The 23,992-nt window shown below is 35.4% G+C and overlaps 1 protein-coding gene across 3 annotated transcripts in view; it reads left to right on the top strand.

The window, feature by feature from the left end:
- Positions 1-23,992, top strand: part of LOC121428818 (alpha-1,6-mannosylglycoprotein 6-beta-N-acetylglucosaminyltransferase A-like) — a 75,712-nt gene that overhangs the window by 10,534 nt on the left and 41,186 nt on the right. Inside the window, exons 2-7 of one of the 3 annotated variants that reach the window (XM_041625670.1) lie at positions 3,746-4,583; positions 9,619-9,807; positions 11,828-11,899; positions 18,569-18,648; positions 19,640-19,729; positions 20,539-20,613. In XM_041625670.1, the coding sequence (XP_041481604.1) occupies positions 4,322-4,583; positions 9,619-9,807; positions 11,828-11,899; positions 18,569-18,648; positions 19,640-19,729; positions 20,539-20,613 (768 nt within the window). In that variant the 5' untranslated portion in view covers positions 3,746-4,321. Of the gene's footprint in view, positions 1-3,745; positions 4,584-5,561; positions 5,596-9,618; positions 9,808-11,827; positions 11,900-18,568; positions 18,649-19,639; positions 19,730-20,538; positions 20,614-23,992 lie in introns of those variants that run through there. The other 2 variants (XM_041625689.1, XM_041625680.1) reach the window with 2 other exon arrangements.

Below are 23,992 nucleotides of genomic sequence, written 5' to 3'. Positions count from 1 at the left end.
AGCTGAAAAAAGAAATTAGCAAAGAAAATGATTAAACAAATTATGAAGAGAATTGAAATCCGACAGATATGAGCAAGCATTGCTTGCACTGACCAGAATAGAAATCAATAAAACTACATGGCAGCATGAGATTCGGGGGAGGGGTACATGTAGCCTAGGGGAGGGGAGGTTGGAGAGGAAAAGGTTTAAAAAGTCAATGGGTGTATAGTCAGAAAAATCCATGTGTACAGTCAATGCAATATTAGATTACCATAGGAAAACATGTAGCTGCTATGACCCCACCCCCCCCCCCCCCCGAGTAAGTAAAACATACATTTGTTATCTTTTGATAATTAAAAATGTGAAGTATTATGAAACTTATGATTTTAAAAAGTAAGCCTGAGTCGAATCGATTTTAAAATCGGTGTTCGATCGATGTCATCGAACACCGATGCAGATTTTGCAAAATCGGTGCATCGAAAAAAAAAAAATACGTCGGCCGGCCGATTCGTTTGGTTTACACAATCAATCATCAAAATATCAGTAATGTCCAACTTTACTACTACTTACTTGATTTCTATTGCCCCCAAAATGAAACCGATTGAGTAATTATAATGCTATTCACCATTATTTTGAAGTTTATTTCGGTCATAGTTCGAGTCTTACTCGTCTGCTCGTGCCGAGATAATTTATGCACGATGAATTCATGAATGGAAGTCATGGCCATCGATCGTGCATGCGCAGTACCGGTACTGTTCTTTAATCAAACCAGAAAATGGCCGGAAATTGACGCGATCAACATAAAATAAAGCTTGCTTTCATGAACAATATTAATATCATGACCATAGAATATTATTTAATCGTAATATTTAACAATAATTTGCATATGATAATCATTAATATGAATTTAGAGCTTGATGTGAAACGTTTGTATTTCGTTTCAATTTTCAATGGCGGACATCTCATGACGATCGACTTGACTTCTCGAGTCGAGCTAGTGCACTTGTCTAAAAAAATAATCATCACGTCAGGATTGATTCTCGAACATTGTCTACATGTACATGCAAAAACTCTGTTCAAGTTCATATCACCATATACATATTATAACATCTTACATGACAAAACAGAGAAAATTGCGTTTGATTTTTTTTCCCATCAATTTGAAGCTAGTTTGTGCCCAACTTTGGGCTCTGATTTCATGAATGGGAAAATATGTCATATGTCATCGAACACGCATGCGCATTGTGCTTTTTTCTCGGAGCTTGGAGGAGACGTCCAGAGATGGAATAACAACAGAAATAATCCCAGTATTAATTCTTCCATATGAACATAACATACTTTGCTGACATTGTCAATATTCTTAGTATGACCATAAAATCTTGTTAAATCGTAATAATTTAGATGAATTTAGGGCTTGATTCGAAACATTCGTATTTATTTTGATCGCATGCTCAATTGCGTCTAAAAAACTGGATTGTCATTATCAGAATTAATTCTCGAAAATCGTCATAACTCATATTCCACAATCTTTCCTCACAATCGTTATATCAGCATTGAATAGCAATTCAAATGACCATCCAGAGAAAATTACGTATTTATTCCCATAAATTTATTTGGAGCTCATTTTGGATCCAACTACACAATCTCAGGCAAGTTACAGCACTCTCCGTTGATTGCACTTGTTTGCTGGCGCTGACGTCAAGCACGCCTGTCGTTTCGGCAGAGTGACGTGAGTGTACGGAGCTGCGGACGGGGCTGGTGAATGGACTGCGAATGCTAGTTGACCGAAAATCATACGGATCGACTCTGCGTGATTCATGTCTTTATTATTGTTTCATTTTAAACTTATATGTTGTCATCTGCAAATATCATTGTTGAAGATATTTTGGGAAGAATTCTGCTTTGGTCCCCGGCCTTTTTTTGTGTGTTTTGTGATCATGGAAAATACAAACGAACTTTGCTCTGTCATCTGCTTGTGCTACGCTCACCTGGCCAGCGCATACCGTCAGTGCGTAGTGCATATGCAAAGCGCATCGCATCGATGCAAAAACAAAAGACTACATTTTCCCCGCCTTCAATATTCGATGCATCGATGTTCGATCGAATTAGAGCTGTCGAACACCGGTTTTCAAAATAATCGATATGACTCAGGCTTATTAAAAAGCCTTACATATAAGTACCAAGAAAATTATGCCTTTGAAAATCATAAAGCACTGGTAAATGTTAATGTGTATTGTCAGTTACCGACAAGTAATATTAAAAATGTTCAAATAAAAGAAACGAATTAAGAAAAAAAAAAAAATTTCATTGAAATGTTCCTAAAACTTGGATATACTTCTACATCAAGCTCACTTTCATGTGAAGCCCTGCACAGAAGATACAATGCAGTGATTCCACGCATTTGACTTCTATGTGTTATCTCTGGCAAATTAAGTGTAATGTCAGTTACCAGCATGGTTGTGGAAAAATTATCATAGCCCTGAAAAGACAAAAACGAATTGTTTGATATTTTGACACATCTTAACCTAGTAAGGGAGGTATATTTACATATTCAAATTATTACTGTATCTACTCAGGGACATGAGATATTTCAATTTTAATGAACACCCTGAAATTGCATGTCCTTTTGCATAATGTCAGTTACCAACACATTTTTGCTTGCTGATGCATAAAAAAATGTGGTTACATTGGAAAACTTAGAGTCAGAGTATACAGCAAGGTTCACTTTATTAACTAGGCCCGTTTCGGGTACACGTGTACACGTGTACACGCACGGTCAAGTCAGTGCACGTGTAATAAATTCCATCACCGTGTACACGGTGGCATCTGCATAAACAAGCTCACACTCACAGCCTCACATTAAATCTTAGTTCTCAGACACTGCACATGTTTTAATTACTAATATGTCAATATATTTCAATTAATCCAGAGTGAGTTCACTTCCAAAATCGCCAATTTAATCCACATTCTTTCTGGAGACTCACGTTTTTGTACCACGAAATGGGTCTGCTCCGGTCTCAAAAGCTCGAAAGCGTTGCTCAATCACACTCAGAGTCAATTTGAGAATCACCAATTGCGATAGCGATCATCGCTATAACTTACGTGTTATACGCTCGCACACAAGCCTACAAACAAACGCTCTTCAAATTGGCAACATAATAATGAAAATCAATCGATAACTTCAGTTACACTTATTCTGCAGCGATCTGTGCATGCATGTACGGTACCGTATACAAAATGCGCATCCAACGAGCGTCGCCGCTAGCTAGGGCCCTGCACTGATTTTCTTTTGCATTCTTTATTAATATAATGCGCTGCTAAGCCGAGTAAACTTTTAATTTGCACCAATTTTTGTGGATTGATACTTCAAACTTCTCAGGTAAGCTTTAAAACCGTGACTTAGGCTATATAGACCCCTTTTTATGACATGTTGATGCGGGTCCGTGTCAACATGAAAACAGAACTCGCTCTCACAGTGTTTACAACGTGTACACGTGTACACGACCGAAAAACACGCTGTGTACACGTGCATCAAAATGGACTTTCAAAACGGGCCTATTATTAACTCTATCAAAAGCAAACTCTCATCATTTGTTGTTTTAGAGATACACACAATGAAAGGTGTGAAAACATTGTGCCGTGTAATGTCAGTTACCATGAAAATACCCGTATGCACTGTGTATTTGCTTTTCAGTTGATTGTATACTTGCATTTTAATAGAGAAACATGTTTGATTATTACTTTTTCTCTCTCTCTCTCTTTACAGTATACTGTGTGTGAATAACAGGAGCTGGTTTCTACAAGGTAGACTCGTACATCACTAACCATTCATTCATCATCCAACAGTATGCAAATTTCAGTCAAGGAATTGTGGATAAATCAGTGGAATGAGAGAGTCTTCTACATGCAATCAGTGCTATAATAGGAATGAACATCAATGTGTGAAAAATAAAATTAAACATATGTACAGACCGTATGGTGAGAATTTCAATTTCAATAAAATGTACTGGTACAAATACTCCATAGTGCATTTTAAGCTAGCTGGATTTGCAATTGCTGTATGAATTAGGATTTTAACTTGAGAACTAGCAGCTGAGTGTGTGATGAAAGTTTATCATTCTGTTCTGAAGAAAGGTCTTAAAAATTTGTGGTGGAGTCCAGGATTGTTCAACCTGCTGGCCAAAATTTCATTGCTGTCGCTTCAAGTCAATTGGGATTCTGCAGATATAATATTGGAGTTGGACCAGACCTTCACACCATGATAAATACGTATTGAGCCGCAGAAAATTGAATTCAATTCATATTGTAGTATCTTTATGAAATATCATTATCAATCGCAAAAATGGGAAATCAAGGCAGAACTCGGAGGTCATGGTACAAGGTACCTCCAATCTTGTCAAAACGGTTTGGAATCATTGCATTCCTTACCATGATACTCTGGACATATACCCTATTTACGTTTGCTCTGTATCGGACAGAGCCTAATGTTCCAGAGAGTGTAAAACTCAAACAGCAAATACTAGAATTGAGCAAACAATATGTTAAAGCACTGGCTGATGAACAACAGGAAGGGAAAAATTTGCCCGAAGCTTATTCAAGTTATGGTAAGTTCCTTTTGATTTCAACTAGATATTCTGCATTTGATTTTACACTTACAATGAACTATTCTATTGTTTTGAATTTTTTTGGTAATTGCTAGAATTTTAAATATGACAGAGAGAGATGAAATGGGAAAGCTGAATGAAGAAAATGTTACAATTTTAGCTGTTACATGTAGTAGGTGAAAAAAAACTCCACCAAGAAACAGGCAAGCACTTTAATAATTTCCATGATAACAACAGATTTAGATAGCATGAAAGGATAGAATGAAAATGTTAAGAAGATTCAAAAGGGAATTATCTTGATTCTCAAAAGAAAAAGGTCTGTTTTTGTATACTGACCAACATGAATGAAAGATGTTCTGTTTGTTTGTTTCCACTACACGTACACAATTTGTTATTATGAATGTTTTGTACGTAACAGTGTGTAGTGACTTTTAAATTTTGCTCTTTATGTATGTACCCCTGCCAAATGAAGTTTGAAGGGTATACATGTACATGGAATCAGTATACATGTACATGGAATCAGTGTACATGTACTGTCGGGCGGGCGCAAATCTTGCGCATTGAAATGCTTCCTCAGTTTTTAACCAATTATCATGAAACTTGGCACACATATTGGTATTGGGGTAAATATGTGCAAGACATATTTTTTTGTATGTGTCGAAAATTGTGTTTCCATGGAAACAACATATACAGTATGTAAAAGAATTAGCCAAAAATCTTGCGGTTATGTTTACATTGTATACAGTTCTCATGATATAGCTCACTGATTGGTCTTGAGGATAATATTAGGCAAGACATATATGTTTTCCAGGTGTTGGAAACTGTTGACATGGTAATGGCGGGGGGGGGGGGGGGTACATGTATATTTCTGTGTATTCTAGGCTTGATTGTATTTTTTTTTCAGTTACAACATTTGAATACATGTACCAGACTACCGGTACTTGTGTATGTTGATAATTATCTTCATCCTTCACCTTAATTGCAGGTACATACATGTACAGTTTGCAGCAAAGTATGTACCCCCCGAAACTATTGCTGTTTCCCCATATCTCCACCTGTTCTCTCCCTCTCTCTATCCCCCCTCCTTTTAAATCCCTATTGAACTATTTGCTCCTTTACAAATTCCCAAATATATGGATTAAAGGCATGATAGGCAACAAGAGTCATGATAGGCAATAAGAGTCTTGTTGCCTATCATGCCTTTAATCCATATTTTGAAATTACTGTGATGTTGCATCAGACCATGTAGATTATTTTGTAGGGTGGTGCTGTTTGTGTAGAAAATTATTTTTTACCTGGGGCACCTTTGTATGTTTGTCTTGTACACTGTAGGGGCAATTGCTGAATTTCTGGGCTTAAAGGTAAATTCCAGTTTTGGTAACGATATCAAAATGAGTTCGTACAGAATCCAATGAAATGACCACCAAAGTGTCTGTTTGTATTTATAAAACGCATGTGCCAAAGGATTCTGGAAGAAATTGTGTAATTGCTGAGAAATCAGCAAATAAGCACAGGATTAGGGTAGAGCGTCAGGCCCGACGCTCTAAGCAATAATTATACATTGTCCCACGTGCGCTTATCTGTGTTGGGGATCTTCGGTGTGAACATTTTTCAGCGTAGATTTCAAGATTCACAAAGTTCAGTTAATGTAACTGTACCAGATCTAGATCCTCCATGATATACTGACAATTAAGACTTGTTTTACAGACTTTCTCATGAAATCAGTGTTTACTGCAACTACTGGAATTTCTCTTTAAAAAAATGTACAAAGTGCTACTTTATTGTGCAGCAAGCCGTAATCCAGTTAAAATGCAATGTTCTTGATTGTGGCAGATCTTGTGCAACTATCATGATGGTTGCACCAAAGCATTCCTTTTGTGATTTTTTAGGGGTGATATGATTCGTTCCTGTCGCTCTCTTTTACATCATTAGGGGGTGTTTATGCTTCCATTGTGAGGACGGAATTTTCAAACGTTGATTCAAAACGCCGATCGTAAACGTGGTTCTGAGATTGCTGTTTATGCTTAACTTTTCAGAGGCGAAATCACGATCTCCAGCTGGCTTCTCATCATAATTTTCATTGAGCAGGCAAGCGAGGTCATACATGTATTGGGCACGCATTTTTTCAAAAAAAGTTTTCCGAGAGTTGTTATTGTACGTGGAGATAACATGCGGCCATATGGAGCAATGCAACTGTATTTGCCCATGGATTTTCATCTCACCGGAAGCATGTACCATTTAAACACGTTTACGATCGTGGTTCTGTTTGTACTTCCCCAGAAAGCCTGATTCTGGTCAAACGATGTTTACAAATGCACTTTTTTGTGACTTAATGATCAGCATTTTGAAACATTTATTTGAAAGTTAGCATGGACGCAACCATGTTTTTGACTAATCATGTATGGAAACGCTGATTCTGGCCTGAAAAGTGGAAGCATAAACACGGCTTAACATGTACGTACTGTATGCTTGTACTACATGACAGCATTTGTTTTAGTTTTTGCATTGACCTGTAAGCGAACTTGGAAGGTCAGGAGTCCTGAGGAAGCTATTGATTACCTTCCCTACATGTTGCTGGCTTGCAAACCATTAAAGTGGGGAAATCAATATCTGAACACCAGACACCTGTATTTACATGTACTTTTAAGAAAAAGTGTATCAGTTCTCATTTGCAATGAACTGTGGAAAACTCTCCAAAAAGTCAGTTGTTATATTTTGATAGAGTGCTGGGCGATTATATTATCAAAATTATGCGATATTACAAAAACATTCAATACGATAATGGTATAGATATATCATGGTAACATGATATCATACAACAAAAATATTTGTAATTATGATTATGAAAAGTTTTTCACTATTCATTGAGCAAATATGCTGCTCGGTCTGGCTTTAAAACAACTCAGAATTTAAAGTTGGTACCCAAATACCTGCTTTTCATGGACAAGCACCAATCAAAGCCTTCTTTCATTTCCTCTTCCCTACTCTGAAACAGAATATCAGCTCATCATGAATGCTTTAAAGGTCAAGTTCACCCAGCAAAATGTTAATTTGAATACAATGTAAATAGAGAAAAATCAAACTAGCATAACGCTGAAAATTTCATCAAAATCGGATGTAAAATAAGAAAGTTAGGACATTTCAAATTTTTGCTTATTTTTAACATAATAGTTGAACGAGCCAGTTACATCCAAATGAGAGAGTCGATGATGTCACTCACTCACTTGATCTTTTGTTTTTTATTGTTTGAATTATACAATATTTCAATTTTTACAAATTTGACGATTAGGACCTCCTTGCCTGAAGCACAAAATATTAGAATAATGGAATTCCACGTGTTCAGGGAGAAATGAAACTTTATTTCACATGACAATGACGAATGACAAGAAAATAAAAAATATTTCATATTTCATATACCTGGTAGTAATATACAAGAGAAATAGTGAGTGAGTGATGTCATCAGTTCCCTCATTTGCATACCGACCGTGATGTGCAACTGTTCTGTGAAATGAAGCGAAACTTTAAAACGTCATAACTTTCTTATTTTACATCTGATTTTGATGAAATTTTCAGTGTTATGCTTGTTGAATTTTTCTCTTGTTATTCAAATCAAGTTTTTGTTGGGGTGGACTTACAAGTCCTTTAAATTTCTAGACTCGGATATATATCATATAGGCCTATACCGGTGATATTTTGAAAGCGATATTTGACTAACATTGAAATCAAGTAGTATAGATCAGCACTAATTTATGCAGGGGAAATTAATGTGGGTAAAATGCTCACTAATGCAAATGAGTATTCTGGCTTTATCTAATAATCCAATCTAACATGAAAGTGTACTTGGCTGACTGGCAGTCAATATTCTTCAGCCATTTATTTTTATGAAAATTTGAATATTATCTCTGTGTTTTTTTAAAATTATTCTTTAAAAAATAAAAGGGACCTTTTGATTAGGTCAGAAATACATGTATGTTTATCCTGAAATTTTCAGCCCATTCCATGATGTGGGGGTGCCTAAATGCAGAAAAAAAATCTACAGACATTATTTTGATTAGGCACCTGATAAATATTAATTTTCATGCATACTCTACATGTACAGTTGAGGCCGAATGTTCAACATACACCTATGGAATTCAGTGAAACTTGTTCGTTTACCAAATATCGTAAAATTTACTATATTTTCAGAAATATAAGTACTGCCATGCCGAATTTGGTGTCAAAGAAAAGAGCATATTATTATAAAGCTCGGATGCTGCTGGGATTAAAGTAAATTTCGGTGGAATTTTTTGAAGAAAAAAAGTAATATTCGTGCCATTTTTTGTTGTTGTTACATGTATATTTTCAAACATTGTTTCGTGAAAATATATAAATGTCAAATCTATTATTAATACTTTTTCTATCATGATATGTCACCACTTAGCAAAAAGTGTAATCTGAAATGTTTGTGTTAAGAAGTATCTAGGACAAATATGAAATGTTTTTGTCATGTTTTTATTTTTAATTTGTCTAAAATATGAAGATTTTTTGGGAAAAAATGACACCTGAATATATTTCAATTTCTGAGGACAAAGCAATGTAATGAAGAGGCATGACATACTCATTTGTTTGGTATCAAATTTGTCATGATAGCACAAATATTCTATAAGATACAGTACGTTTTATGATGTTTTGCAAGTGTCAAATTTTCTTTGAATTTCCTGGGTGTACCTAAACTTCTGGCCTCAACTGTACATATTTAAAGAAAATGTCCAGTATTATGAAGTCCACAATTGTAAAATTTTGTGTTTTATATGTTCACATTTCTAGAAATATGATGTTCGCTTATGGGGAATTTACCAAACTCGATACCCGGTTGGCATTAAAAGTTGTTCCATTTTTTTTATGTACGTGTACAAAATACATAACACATAATTTTGAATTGATCAAAATGTTTCCTTTCATGTGTACATGTACATATTAATGTATGAAGAAAACTCATAACTCCTGCACATGTTCATTTACCAAGCTATTTCATTATTAATAATTTGCTCTACAGACCTTAAAAAAACTATGGCAGTGCTGCTGGACAGCATATTAGAGAGACTAGGAAAGTTAGAGAAACGAGTGGACAGTGCAATCAGCAATGGAACACAGAATCTCCTACGTAATTCTTCAGGTGTTCATCAGGATGTAGACAAGGATAGAAATGGTGTAGAGTCAAAGGAAGCAGTAATCAAGGCAAAAGGTGAGTGGCACTTTGCTACCAATGTGTAATTCTTGAATGTACCTGGTATGATAGTGAGCTCTTTCTTATCGATATGCAGATATCAAGAAGACGCAGTATAAAAGGTACATGTGAAAACTTCCCTATTGAACTTAAGCAGATAACTTCACCTCATGAGATTGAAAATAGGTGGTAACGTTTGAAACGGAAGCAAAGTATCTGCTAAAACCTGGCAGCATGAAAGCGATGACAAGTTTTGTAGGTAACATACATGTACAATAATATCATTCACTGAGCAGCTAGCAGAATTCCAAAAAGTTCATCAAAATCGGATGACAAATAATAAAGTTATTGAAGTTTAAATTTTAGCAATATTTTGTGAAAAAAAGTTGTCATGAATATTCATTAGTTGGGCTGATGATGTCACACCTCACTTTCCGTTTTCTTGTGTTATTACGTAAAATCATATTTTTTTCATTATTTTATACTTGTGTGAACAATATGTCTCCCTTATAATGAAATAAGGTGCAGCAATAAATACGTAATTATTATCATTATTATTTTATTTGGCAGAATATCAAACAAGTAAAATACAATGATAACAAATAATTATTACATTAATACAGTTACATAAAAATAATAAAACAAGGGATTCACCTGGATGAGCTGCCAGGCATTGGGCAAAGTTAACCAAATAACTTTAGTCCGCGGACCGCCCTATAAACCCATACCCCATCCAGGTGAATCCACTGTAGTATTTTCATGCGAAATAAACATAGCATAAAATTTCATTCAAAATTACATAATATAACAAAATGTTCAATTACTCAGAATCAAAACATAAAATCATACAAACTAGTATCAATAAATACACTGCATTAAAAGGAAAGAAAATAATGCACTAAATCATTTGTCAATCCATTTTTTCTAGTTCTTGGAGGAAAAATTTTGAATAAACCTAATTTCATGTAATAAAATACAAAAGAACAAGTGGGGATGTGACATCATCAGCCCACCTAATGAATATTCATGACAACTGTTTTCACAAAATATTGCTAAACTTTAAAATTCAATAACTTTGTTACTTGTTATCCGATTTTGATGAAATTTTCGGCATATTTCTCAGTGAATTCTACTCTATTTATTTTTAAGCTATAAATACTTTCAGCCCAGACCATCCCTTTAATAATGACATCAGAGTTCAAATTAACCCCATGCTGCCTTGGAAGAGTTCACTAGCCTCGACATCCTGGTTCGCACTATACGAATGATTTGATTACTCATGGAAGTACAGGTACATGTACATGTATATTAAGATAAACAATGTAATACTGTAATTAAAAGTAGATTAAGATTAATGGGATTGATTATGGATGCATAGAGGGCACTTTCTATGGTGAAAGATTCAGGGGCAACAAAACTAAACAGAGGGCAAGCAAGCTTTCTACAATAAAGCTACAGTATTCAGATTGCTTCAGGAATCTACACTGTATATATATATATGAAAATAGCAGGGACTGCAATTGCTTCTTTTTTATGCTTGGTCTAATGTTTTGCATTGCTTATAGAATTCTTTTAATATTCAGTTTGCAAATCAGGGGGTGTTTGATTTTAATTTCTACATTTATCAATCCATTGCATACAAAGCTTCTAGTAACAGTATGCTGAGTATGCTCTATGGTGTGGGGACTTTGATTCAGGCCAATAAAAAAGGAATCAAAATTTTCCAGGCAATGAGGCCATCATTCACTTCTAATGGCATCACAAGTATATTTCCATAGTTTTAGAAGATACATACATGTATCACAGTGAATTGGGCCCTCTCTGAAGGATCAAATAAAATGCACCCTTAAAAACTGGATTCTAAAGTCCAATCAAAGGAAGGTAAAAATGGAAAAGCTGTAAAGTTTACAGTTGTGACTGTAGACATGCTCATGAAAATTGTCTTTTGATAATCTCACTCCCCTCCCATCCTGACCCCTGCCATGATAATTTATTGAATATGATTATGAACATGACCCTTGTTTTAATGAAAATGCAGGGGAGCTTGAAGCAGATCAGAATTCTACCATGTCAACGATGATACATAAGTTTGTTGGTGGTGTATTGTTTGGTGAGGAATTTTAGAATTTGCACTTGCTACCTGTCATTGCAATGAATTATTCATTTGCAGCTTCATAGAAAGATATCCCTTTCATCCATCTACCCATGAACATATTGCTTTCATACATGTACATGTTCATACTCTCTCATGTCTGTTCCATTCATTATACAAGTATGTTAACATGAAGAACAATTTTAACTCATTTTTCTTCACAATGTTTAAAGCTATTCAAAATTACAAAGAGGAAATACATGTACACTAAATGTGGAGCGTTGTGGCCCAGTGGATTAGTCTTCGGACTTTGAAACAGGGTCGTGGGTTCGAATCCCAGCCATGGCGTAATTTCCTTCAGCAAGAAACTGATCCACAGTGTGCTGCACTCAACCCAGGTGAAGTAAATGGGTACTGGTAGGAAGTAATTCCTTAAAAAGCTGTGTGCGCTATAAACGCCTAGCTTAGCCGGGTTATTTAGGAGCGCCTTGAGCACTTAACAAGGTGGATATGTGCGCAGTATAAATATCCTATATTATTATAAAATTTCATTTAAAAAAGTTTCAGTATTATAAAAATTATGCTTTATTTTGTCTTGACTAAATATTACAATGATTAAGATGAAAAAGGCACTCCGGTCTAAAAATCTGCAATTACATTTAAGCTGTTTTGGAACCATTCACAACCTGTGTGCGCATCCAGGTTTTAATTGTTGTGCAGTTTTTTACAGCAAAAAATGTTGCAAATGCTCTTGTGTCATTTCATGATTTTGTTTAAATGTGGGAAATCACATTTTTTACACAAACTGCCACTTTGTACGAAAGTTGCCATTAATTTACAACTGCGTCAAGCCGTCAATGAAGCTTGCTGTGTTGATATTTTGAATTGATCTGAGAATGTTTCTAAACCTACAGTGTACATGTACATGTAGGGACTGTTTCATGAAAGTTGTCAGCACTAACAAATTGTCTATCGGACAGTTACCATAGTAACAGTCAGAGGCCAGTGCTTCTCAGCCAATCAAAAGCAAGGATTTCACTAAAATAGTCAGCACGGACAATTTAGTCAGCGCTGACAACTTACATGTACATGTACATGAAACACCCAAGAGAGTGGAGAGTAGATACGTGTATCTGCGACTTGTTCCTTTACATACATGCTCAAATCTTGCAAATTGTCTTGGTAATTGATGAAAATGTGTCAATAAAATGATAATTTTTGCTCGAAAAATGATCACATGCACCTGCAATTGCACAGAGTAGCCACTTATCGATCAAATATGAGCTTTCAAGTTCATAGTCATTTCGGAAAAAATATTAAAAAAGATCCTGCACTTTAAAGGATTGCTACAGAGATAGTCAAACTACATGTATGTCCTATGACCCGAAACTGCTGAAAAGTCATGGTCAAACTCAACTTAATAGTTTGAATGGATGCAGTTAATGTGACTACATGTATTTCTGCAATAATAATGAATAAAGTCAATATACTTGTACTTGTGTTTTTACTAGTGATGATCTAATCTTACAATATTCTTATTATAATCATTGCCGTATGCAGCAATTTTGAAAACTTCCAAATTTTTTACTGAAAATTTTTCACCGAAATGCAAAAGCTCCCCAAAGACAAGCTCGGTTGCTTTGCTACCTCGCTTTATAGTTCATGCGTCCTCCCCCCAGCAAAAAATGTCTGATACAGTCATGATTAATCAACATTCAATAATTTGAAGTCAGTTTCTTCCATATTGTGGTCTCTTGATCAGATCTGAAGTTTATTTGTTTAGCTTTACTCATAAAAAAATGACTCCATATGCATGCATCATGAACTTTGAACATCTACATGTATTCTTGAAACAGATGTGGAGCCTCACGAGATTTACAGGGACCATGACGAGTATGAAAATGGTACATGTAGATAAAAGAGGACCATTTTTAGAAATTGCTTCATAAATGTTTTGTAATTTACATTATGTACAGTACATGTAGCGCATTCCATATGAAAATTCAATTAATTGCTGACATGCTGAAGTGAATGGAGTGGGAAGTAGGGGGGGGGGCCACTATCTACATAGACTCTTGACTATGACATTTGCTATTAAAACAACTTTGTTTGGGCACCATAAGGTCCCTGCTGCATCTTTGAGCAGGGAATTTTACTAGATCCCATGGCAGCCTCTTTCACAGTGACTCCTGATACATGTACACTTTTGTTTGGTCTAGAGATGGTGATTGCGATGTTTAGCATACATGTACATGTAGATCTATGCTTACAGGATTCCTGCATGAAAGCCTCTTTCAGTCATTCTCCAACCTCTAATCTGCACTGCTCTGCACCAAGTCAGTACTGCCCACATAAATATTTTTTTTTTCATTAATTGACACAGACAGCAGATACTGCATCTTTTGTGAGGTCCCTATGATTCCAAAGGGAGCCAACTGTTCAGTATTAAACCTGACAGAAAGAATGGGTGAAGCTCCAAGTGCGTGCTGCACTCAACACATGGCCTTTGCTGTTGCACAGAATTTTGGCCCATACTGCTCTTTTTCACTTTCAGAAATTCTCGGGTCAGCACCTGCTCCAAATCTGGCCTATACCTGTCACCTGGTGCTTCTATGTACACATCACTACATGTAGAGCATGTACATAACTATTTTGCCATAAATCTTTGAGTTATTGAAACTTTAATTTATAGCAGTGACCCGGGGGGGGGGGGGGGGGGGCACTTACATTGACGAGTGGATACCATGCGCGACCCAAAAACACTTTAAAAAGATGTCTTTTTCAAGATAGGGCATGTTACCAATGTAACGTGATAAGGGTGTCAAAAACACAAAAATAATGAAAAAAGGGTATCTATTTCGCAAGGAAATTACGTGTTTAGGGTCAAATTTGCGGGGATGATAAAACAAAATTAAAATGTTTTATAAAGAATGTCCTTTTTGCCCCAGCACTACGTGTTTAGAGTCCGATTTGCACGAGGTGTGCAAGGTGGGTTTGTACTAAACTGAAATAATGTGTAAATGAAAAACCAACGAGCGAAGGACCCGTGATCGACATAACAATAAAATATTCCTGTACTTGTTTAGGGATTCATTTCAGGGTATACTTGCCAAAAGTATCATTTCGTTTCCAATACTTGTTAAGGGGTGCATTTTCAGAATATGGAAAATATGTGTTTAGGGTGCTTTTCGAGACCCCGTGGTCGCTCATGGTATCCACTCGTCAATGGAAGTGGCCCCCCCCCCCGGAGCAGTGATCTATTGAAATGGAAATGAGACAATGAGAGCCTCAAAGTACGAGTAAGGCTGTACATGTCAAGGCCTACATATATATTTGTGACAGTGACATGAATCATTTCACATTAAATTTGAAAATCTCTTCATATTACGGTAACCACCTTGAAAGGATAGTCTTATGATTTTTCTGGTGCTGTCTTAGAGAATATGGATGGTATTTGTGTGGGCTTTGGATTGTCAAAAGATCTTTATGTACATGTATGCAACTAGTACTAAACATCATTTTCTCCCTATGTAAGCCAGATTCGGAGCAGGAGCAAAGAATAAGACACAGTTCTCTACTCATTTCTCAACTGGGGCGGGGAATTCCCTTGAACCCTTCTCAAAACTATGTACAAACATTATATTGTGGTCCATTTAAATCGTACATGAACATTGCTGTACATCACATGTTGAAACATATGATTGAATACACTGTATATAATGTATAGTTGAAGTCAAATTCACAGTGTATTAGAATAATTGAAGATGCATTCCATTTCATTGTAGGACTTTAAAGGTCAAGTTCACCCCAGGAAAATGCTGACTTAAATTTATAAATAGAGAAAAATCAAACTGGCATATTGCTGAAAATTTCATCAAAATCGGATGTAAAATAAAAAAAGTTATGACATTTTAATGTTTCGCTTTAATATTTTTCGCAAAACAGTGATATGCACAACTACATGTAGGCGAGTCAGTCGATGATGTCCATCACTTACTACAGTACATTGTATGTATTTTTTTTATTGTTTGAATTATACAATATTTCATTTTTTTAGATTTGACAATAAGGACCAACTTGACTGAACCATATGGTATTAAACATTGCTAATTCCATATGTTCAGATAGGAATTAATCATTGTATCACTTGACAATGAGGAGAAAATTTGAATATTTCATATAATGAAATACAAAAAAAATAGTGAGTGATGTCATCAGTTCCCTCGTTTGCATACTAGCTAGGATGTGCATATAACTTTTTTGTAAAATTAAGCGAAACATTTAAATGCCATAATTTTCTTATTTTACATCCGATTTTGATGAAATTTTCAGTGTTATGCTTGTTGAATTTTCTCTTTTATTCAAATCAACTTTTTGTTGGGGTGGACTTGTCCTTTAATAGGTTGATCAGCATTGTTGGTTGGCTCAGTTGGTACATGTAGCACGTTCGTGTCACAACCTGTAGGTCGGAAGTTAAAGCCCTTTCGCATCAGACTAAAATTTTCTGCTGCTATCCTGTTTGGCATTCAATGATTTGATAGAACAATGTCAATCTGGTGCTGCTCATTAGCTGCCTGGCCCCATGATCAAATGGGAAAAATAAATTTTAAGAGGATTTCTATTTTGAACATAGAAAGTTTGATTATTTTTATTATTTTTATCAATTCATTTACAAGTTCATTCCACACGGTCTATCTGTAGTGATCTCATTTTATACATTTATGTGACTAATGCTGACTTAATTTTTATAGAAAAAATCCTTACATCAGCAATTGTACATTGTACTGCAATTCAAATCTGTTTTACTGTGAAACATGCTTTCTTTCAACAATATCATTGCAAATACATGTAAATAATACATTATGAGGGTGTTTCACAAAGATAAGTGTGACTCTAAAAATGCACTTAAATTTTAGTTGAGTGTGGTATTTAACGCATAGGCCAGATCATGTGCAGGTGACGCACACTCGTGCGTATCCATCTATCATATTATGCGTTAAATAAAGTGTGTGTTGGTGCTTAAAGCAAACGCTACAAGTAAGTCACACTTATCATTGTGAAGCCCTCCCTGTTCATTAATGTACATTGTAGCTGCTTTCATACCACCCACCCTGTGTATGTTTACCCTAAAGTGCATCATTGTAGGCCTACCAGGTCATGTTCAGGCCGGCATCAAAAATACCAGATGATTTCTTTCTTGCATCATACCTGCCTGGACAAGTTTGTCACATTACTTTGTTTCACAAATTTTGCAAAAATAAATGGTATTTCTATTCTAATCTGATACCCCTTTCATAAACCCAATTATGCGGCTAATAGCATAATTTGGTCGTAAAATTGGAGGAGGACCAGAGTTATCCGCATTATTTTGATGCTGCTATTATCCGCATAATAGCAGCATCGGGACCAGATTTTGACTTTATGAACGCATTTCCAAATAATGCGGATAATTGCCATGGTGCGGTCACAAGGTCACCCTTTTCCAACACAACCGCATTGGAGGGGGCGTGTCCAGTTGTCATGACGGTTATCCGCCTTTTTCAGGACGGGCGCTCTTAAAAATAATGCGGCTTATTTTCAGAGTTTGTGAACGCAATTTTTATTGAATTATCCGCATTACTCTTAGGCGGGTAATTGGAGGATGGGTTTATGAAAAGGGTATGACTAGAATTTCTGATCAGGAGCTCCTGGGTATGAAACACATTTAGAATAGAAGAAATAACAGTACATGTATTGTATATTATATACACCATGAATATGTGTACATGTACACACATTCTCTGATCCATGTTAGAATATTTTAGATAGTCACATGCAAGGTTTACTATTATTGAGCAGACATCAGTGTAGGCCTACATAGCAACTAATCATTTTGCATGCTACAGTGTAGTTTCAATCCTAGACCGAAGCCGTAAACATTTGCTACGTTACCCTCTTCCGAGTTTTGCCAATTGGAATACTTTACAAAAACTGAGGGCAACATTTGCCATATTTTTTCCCTCTGCGCTTGCGATTTTGATCGCTAAAATTTCAGTATTGCGAAATCCGGTTGGAACCATTTTGTGAGCCAACGCATTGTAGATAACGCGCGGCACGGCCAGTGCATACTCATTCCCAGCTGATCAAAGCCAAGCACAAGATTTTTATGTAATAAGTGTATGTGCGTGCCATGGAAGATGCACAACTGCATGGTAACCATATATGTCACAATTGCTTAGCAAGGATTACTTCGCCAAGTTCTTCGTGAATAACCTGACATCAGAAGTAGTGATAAGCTTTCATATCTATCTATAAGCATAAATTGTTCTAAATAATAGCTTGAATAACACATTATACAGCTATTGTAATAATGATAATATTGACTGTCTCTTCTTTCAGGAAACATATATTGCCTATATTGCCCTCTTCTAAAGACAATATGATTCTGTTGCGGTAGTATTTTGATGCTCCCTCAAGGCCAATCAATATTACATACCTGCTGGATGCTTCAATATCCCTTACAAATTTTTAATTACATTCATGGAATGTACATTTCATGTCATTGCTGATGGCTATTTCATGTTTTAAAACAATATTTCTATGCTAGCAATAGCACCTGAACTTGAATGAATAAAAATGTTTTCACATACTCAATTCCCTTTGGTGTATTCATTGATATATTTCTATGTTTTTAATCTTCTTTTATAGAATTAATTGGAGAAGGTGCAGATTGTTCTCTTACAGAAGCTGAACTGAATGGATTCTCCAGCTGTAAAGCAAAGATAGCGGTAGGTATTGAGAGATACGATAACCATCAGAATGATTTTCATTCTACACCTGGTCCAAAGGTTCCTGAAATGATATGTGAAATTATCTTAAAATGTATGTTTGTATGGTGCAATTAAGCAAGCAAACTCTGGAATCTTCATTGGGATTTGATGCAAAATATGAAAGAGGATGTTTACATGTTTTTTGTTTTTTCTATTGGCATTTTTATAAAGAAAGTAGATTTGTGTTTCCGCTCCAAGATTGTGAAAGCATTTATTGTGTTTGTGCATCATGGGTGTAACATATTTATTTACGATTTAAGACAAAAAAAAATCATGTAATGAATTACAGTATAAGGAAAGGAAGTAATATCAGCTCACTCATGGATATTGTCACCGCGTTCATGGATATTATCAGCTCACTCTTCGATATGATGATGATTATGTTTACATTATACGACTGTAACTTAAGAAATGCCTGAAATTATAAAAATACAATTTTGAAAAGTTTTGATGAACTTTTATAGGGTTTGTTAGTTTGATTTGTACTCTATTTTTTATATTCCTATCAATTTTAAACTCAAGTGTACACCCCTTTAAATTGAAATGTTGGGGATGGAATTAATGGATAGGTGTGGGGAATGAAAAGATATAAAGAGAAAGAACAAAGAAGTGAGAAGAATATGTGTAGGAATAGAGATGGAGGAGAGAGAGAGAGAGGTGTGTGTGTGTGGGGGGGGGGGGGGTTCAGGTTGATTCAAGGAAGAAAGAGAGAGAGGAAGAGGGGAGAGGAAAGCAGAGGATTAAGAAGATTCAATCCTGTCTATTAAAGGAAAAAAACTTTAAATGTCTTTTTACAAATTAACAAGGCTTATATGTTCTTTTGTATGAAATGGATACATGTTTGTCGGAAAGAAAAAAAAAGATTTCTCCGGAACAAATAATCATATATTGCTCCCATCAATGCCTGTGTTGATTCTGTCTCAATTTCATTGTTCTTTTTTTTCAACAGTGGATGAGGGACATGTGGCGATCTGATACATGTTATGCACAGTATGGAGTTGACGGTACAGAATGTTCATTCAGGGTTTATCTCAGTGAGGTAAGACCAGATTTGCAGACAAATTGCTCCCAGATTTCAAGGCTTACAGTCATTGATATAATCTCAAATTTTGCTCATTGCAGGAACATTTTCAATCAAATGCAACCCTCAAACTCAATCATAAATTGATTTTCAATTTAATCAGAAGTGGACAGTTAAGGCATTTATTTATTAATTTATTTATTCATTTATTTATCTATTTATATATTTAGTTGGATCTTTATAGATTTGTATTTCAATGCGCAACAGGAACTTGGTTTGACTTGAGTTTGTAAAAAAAGAAGAATTAATGAAGTGTCTGAAGATCACTGGGCTTCACTGCCTGGAGCTGGATTAAAGTGGAAACTCCAAGTCCATATAACTTGCTTGATTATATATGAGTCTACACTTCTATCAATGAAATACCACTTATTTGACTTTTTATAAAAAATACAGATAAAAGAAAGTGATCCCACATAAACTTTAACTTCAGCAGTTTTGTCTCCTTGAGGAAATAAGAATATTTGGTCTTGCAATCAGTTTATCAATTGGGAACACATGATAAATGCATGCATCTCATCTCTCACTTCCACTGCCTTAAGTAAACCAATTTTCCCTTCAATATGTGGTACAATACAAACATCCTTTAACTGATGAGACTAATTTATCAAATTAGATTTGTACTCAACTGACGTATTGAGCAATGGATTATTCAGTGGTTCTACAAAACTTGCTTGGCACTCAATCAATTAAAAAATTAATTTGATCACCAAATGTTATTTTTCCACACACACCCTTGTTCTTGTTGTTTTTGTTTTGTTTTGTCACAGGTTGAAAACTGGTGCCCAAGAGTAAAGGGCAGAGAAATTGATCCGCCCAGTATAATTCTTCGGGACTATGAAAAGGTGAGAAATTTGGGACCTGAATGTTAGTTAAAATGCAATGGAAAGAGTTTATTCTGACAAAAAAATAAATCGTGAATTCACTGTCAGTTCCACATTCTGAAGATTTTATGACACTATTAGCTGTAAAATTTATTGATCTGCGCAAATTTGGGTCAAAGGACTTGGAGTATGATAATAAAGAATGTAGAAATACTTGATTTTTTCATCAAATCTCACCATACACACATACATGCATGTATGTTTAGTTCTCTCTTTGAATAATGTCATTAAAATTGTGGCAAATGTACTTTGCAGTAGAAATACCAAATGCAAGTTAAGAGTTATTTTAAATCATAAGCTAATGTGAGTTCATATGATTCACAAATACTGTGGTCACTATATCACGATCTTTACATGTGTATGTCTTTCCTAACTTTATTTAACCCCAAAACTGACCCTTCCAGTGGAAACTGCAATGCAAACAGAGCCAAAGATTCAATCCAATTTAGGGTTTCTCTGGCAGACACAATTGATTATAAAGTTACCATATAGTAAACTTTTATGCAACAGGGCCCACATGTGATATATCAACCATCAATTTCAGTATGAATAATAAATGACAGAATGGCATTGTTAATCAATCATCAACCTGTGTTTAGACTTCAACATTAACAATTCATATCCTTATCAAGATGATTTAAAGTTCTTAAGGTCAGTTTATACACAGGTCTATTCTGTGAAAGAAATATAAATGAATACTTAAGTATTTTTAACTAATAAGGACTTATAATTTGCTCTCAAAAAAAGTTGTGAGAGTCACTCTCAAAAGAGGCTTTTTTCTTTTGCTGGAATAGCCAAAATTTTCACTCTATTTTTTCTGCAATTGCACTCCTTATTGATAAGGAGAAAAAAAAGCTCTTCAGAATTTATATTTTTAATTTGTGCTATTTGATTGCATGTACACATACAGCTCTCAACCCTTCTTTATACTATCACATGTAAAAGTTATTCTTCTTTGAATTACAAATATTGCACTTGTTGGTGTTTAGATAACCAACAAAAGTAAAGTATCCATGGGTGAATTACATGTACCTAGGTGAAAATGTTGTGTGTCGTACGGGGCATTACTGAGTCCCGTATGGCACACAACATTTTCACCTTTAATTCACTCAAACATTTTTCTTGGTAATCAGTTTTCACAGGACTATCCACTATAACTTTTTCTCCTTTCATTCACTCATAAACATTTTTTCAGTTTTTCACATGGTTACCCACTGTAACTTTATCACTGACAAAAAAGAAATTTTATTGCTCAAACATGTTAAGCATTCAGCTAAGAGAAAATGTTGAAATGTCCCATACGAAACATAAAGAAAAACCCAATAACATGTTGACTTTATGTAAGGGCTATAAGTTTACATAGTACATACACCCAGGAAATTCAAAGGAAAGTTGACACTTGCCAATCATAAAATTTATTGTATCTTCTAAAGTATTTGATATCAAACAAATGAGTATGTCATACCCTTTCATCACATTGCTTTGTTATCAGGAGCTTAAAAATGTTTAGGTGTCATTTTTTTCCAAAAAAATCTTCATATTTTAGACAAATTGAAAATAAAATCTTGACAAAAACATTTCATATTTGTGCTATTCACTTCTCAACACAAACATGTCAGATTACACTCTTTTGTTCAGTGGTGACTTATCATGATTGAAAATGTAATATAAATCATAGATTTGACATCTATACATTTCTATGAAATGATGTTTAAAAATATAATAACAAACAATAGAATACATTTGGCACGAATATTACTTTTTTTCTTCAAAGAAATTTCCACCTAAAATGTACTTTAATCCCAATGGCATCCCAATCATGTGAAAGAGCTTAATACGCTCTTACATTTAATACCAAGTTTGTCGTGGAAGTATTTCAATTTCTGAAGATAAGTTAAATTTTACGATGTTTGGCAAGCAAATAAATTTCACTGAATTCCATGGGTGTATGTAATCTTCTGGCCTCAACTGTTCTTGTAATTTTACATCTGCACACAATATCAAAAAGCCCAAAGTACAAGTAATTCCTGTCATGTGACCTGTATATGGGAACAGGATGTTATACATGTAGATTTTCCTGATTTCATGGTTTAATGATACAGACTGGTATATTAAATATATCTACCAAAATATATGTTTGTACATGTATGTATGCCGTGAATAAGCAACCGTAGGACATTCCTAAACCTCCTTGAGTTGAAAGGTTGAATGAAAATACAGAGGAATAAGAAATGTTTTTTCTATTCATATTTACATTGCACAAAATTGATTGCACTATTAAATGGTTGGTCTGTGAGGGATTTTTTGTATGCATTCCTAGTATACAGCATGACTTGGACCCCTGTTACATCTGAGAGATTCCCTACCTCGGGCCGGCCCGGGGCCTACCTCGGGTCGGAAAGAAATCAGATGTAAACATCCCAAACCTACCTCGGGCCACCTTTTAGCGAACCTACCCGAGACCACATCCAGAGGTAGTCTCGGGTAGGTATCGGGCCGGCCCCGGTCCACCGATTCGTAGATGTAAACGCACACAAGCTTTCGAACCTATCTCGGTCCGTTCGCCAGCTGTCAAATTACGTCATAGCGCGCGCTGTCCCCTCCCCAGCCCCGTCGTTCTTCGAACGTTTTTGCGGCATGCAACATGTGAATTGTGATTGATAAAGTCTTTGATTTGAGTGAAAAGAAGCATTTTAAACGTATCCTTTTCAAGTCGATCATATCTTCAGCGACTGCTGGATTTATCAGCATTCTTTCAGAATCTCGGGTAACTTCAATTAGCGCGCGCGAATTATTCGGAGCCTAGATCGAGAACGTCGTTAAAAGGTGTCAGCAATCGGATGCCGCTCGAAACAGTACAGATAGGGCGATAGGGAGGGAATGAACACTGTGATGTAAACAGACCACATTTCGGACTCGGTCCGTTCGCGGAGCTAATTCACCAATAATCCAGTCAAGGTTGCAAGTGGACTCGGTCGGGTCTCGGGTAGGAAACTTTCAGATGTATACAGCGTGACTTGTTTAACAGCATCAGATCCATAAACGAAAAGACATATAGTCTTATTCCCAAACCTGTTGAAATCAAGTTTTTGTCTGTGCAGACACTAATAAGGGAGTTTTCACACAGCAAAGAGCAGAGGTTATTTTTTTGTCAAAATCCCACCAAATTACAAAAAAAAAAGATTTGTCAAAAATTGATGAACTGGAAGAGCAGTTTCATCCTAGTTTCAAAGATGATGAAAAATGCTGTTTTGATTTTCTAGTGTTGAAGAATAGAGTAAATTCTTTGTCAAACTATCATCAAATGACAAAGAACAATAAAGATTTTTTCAAAAATTGA

The sequence above is a fragment of the Lytechinus variegatus genome, chromosome 1 (assembly GCF_018143015.1).
Source record: "Lytechinus variegatus isolate NC3 chromosome 1, Lvar_3.0, whole genome shotgun sequence".
Classification (NCBI taxonomy): domain Eukaryota; kingdom Metazoa; phylum Echinodermata; class Echinoidea; order Temnopleuroida; family Toxopneustidae; genus Lytechinus; species Lytechinus variegatus.
The sequence above is the reverse complement of the archived record's forward strand: the minus strand, read 5'-3'. Positions and strand labels throughout refer to the sequence as shown.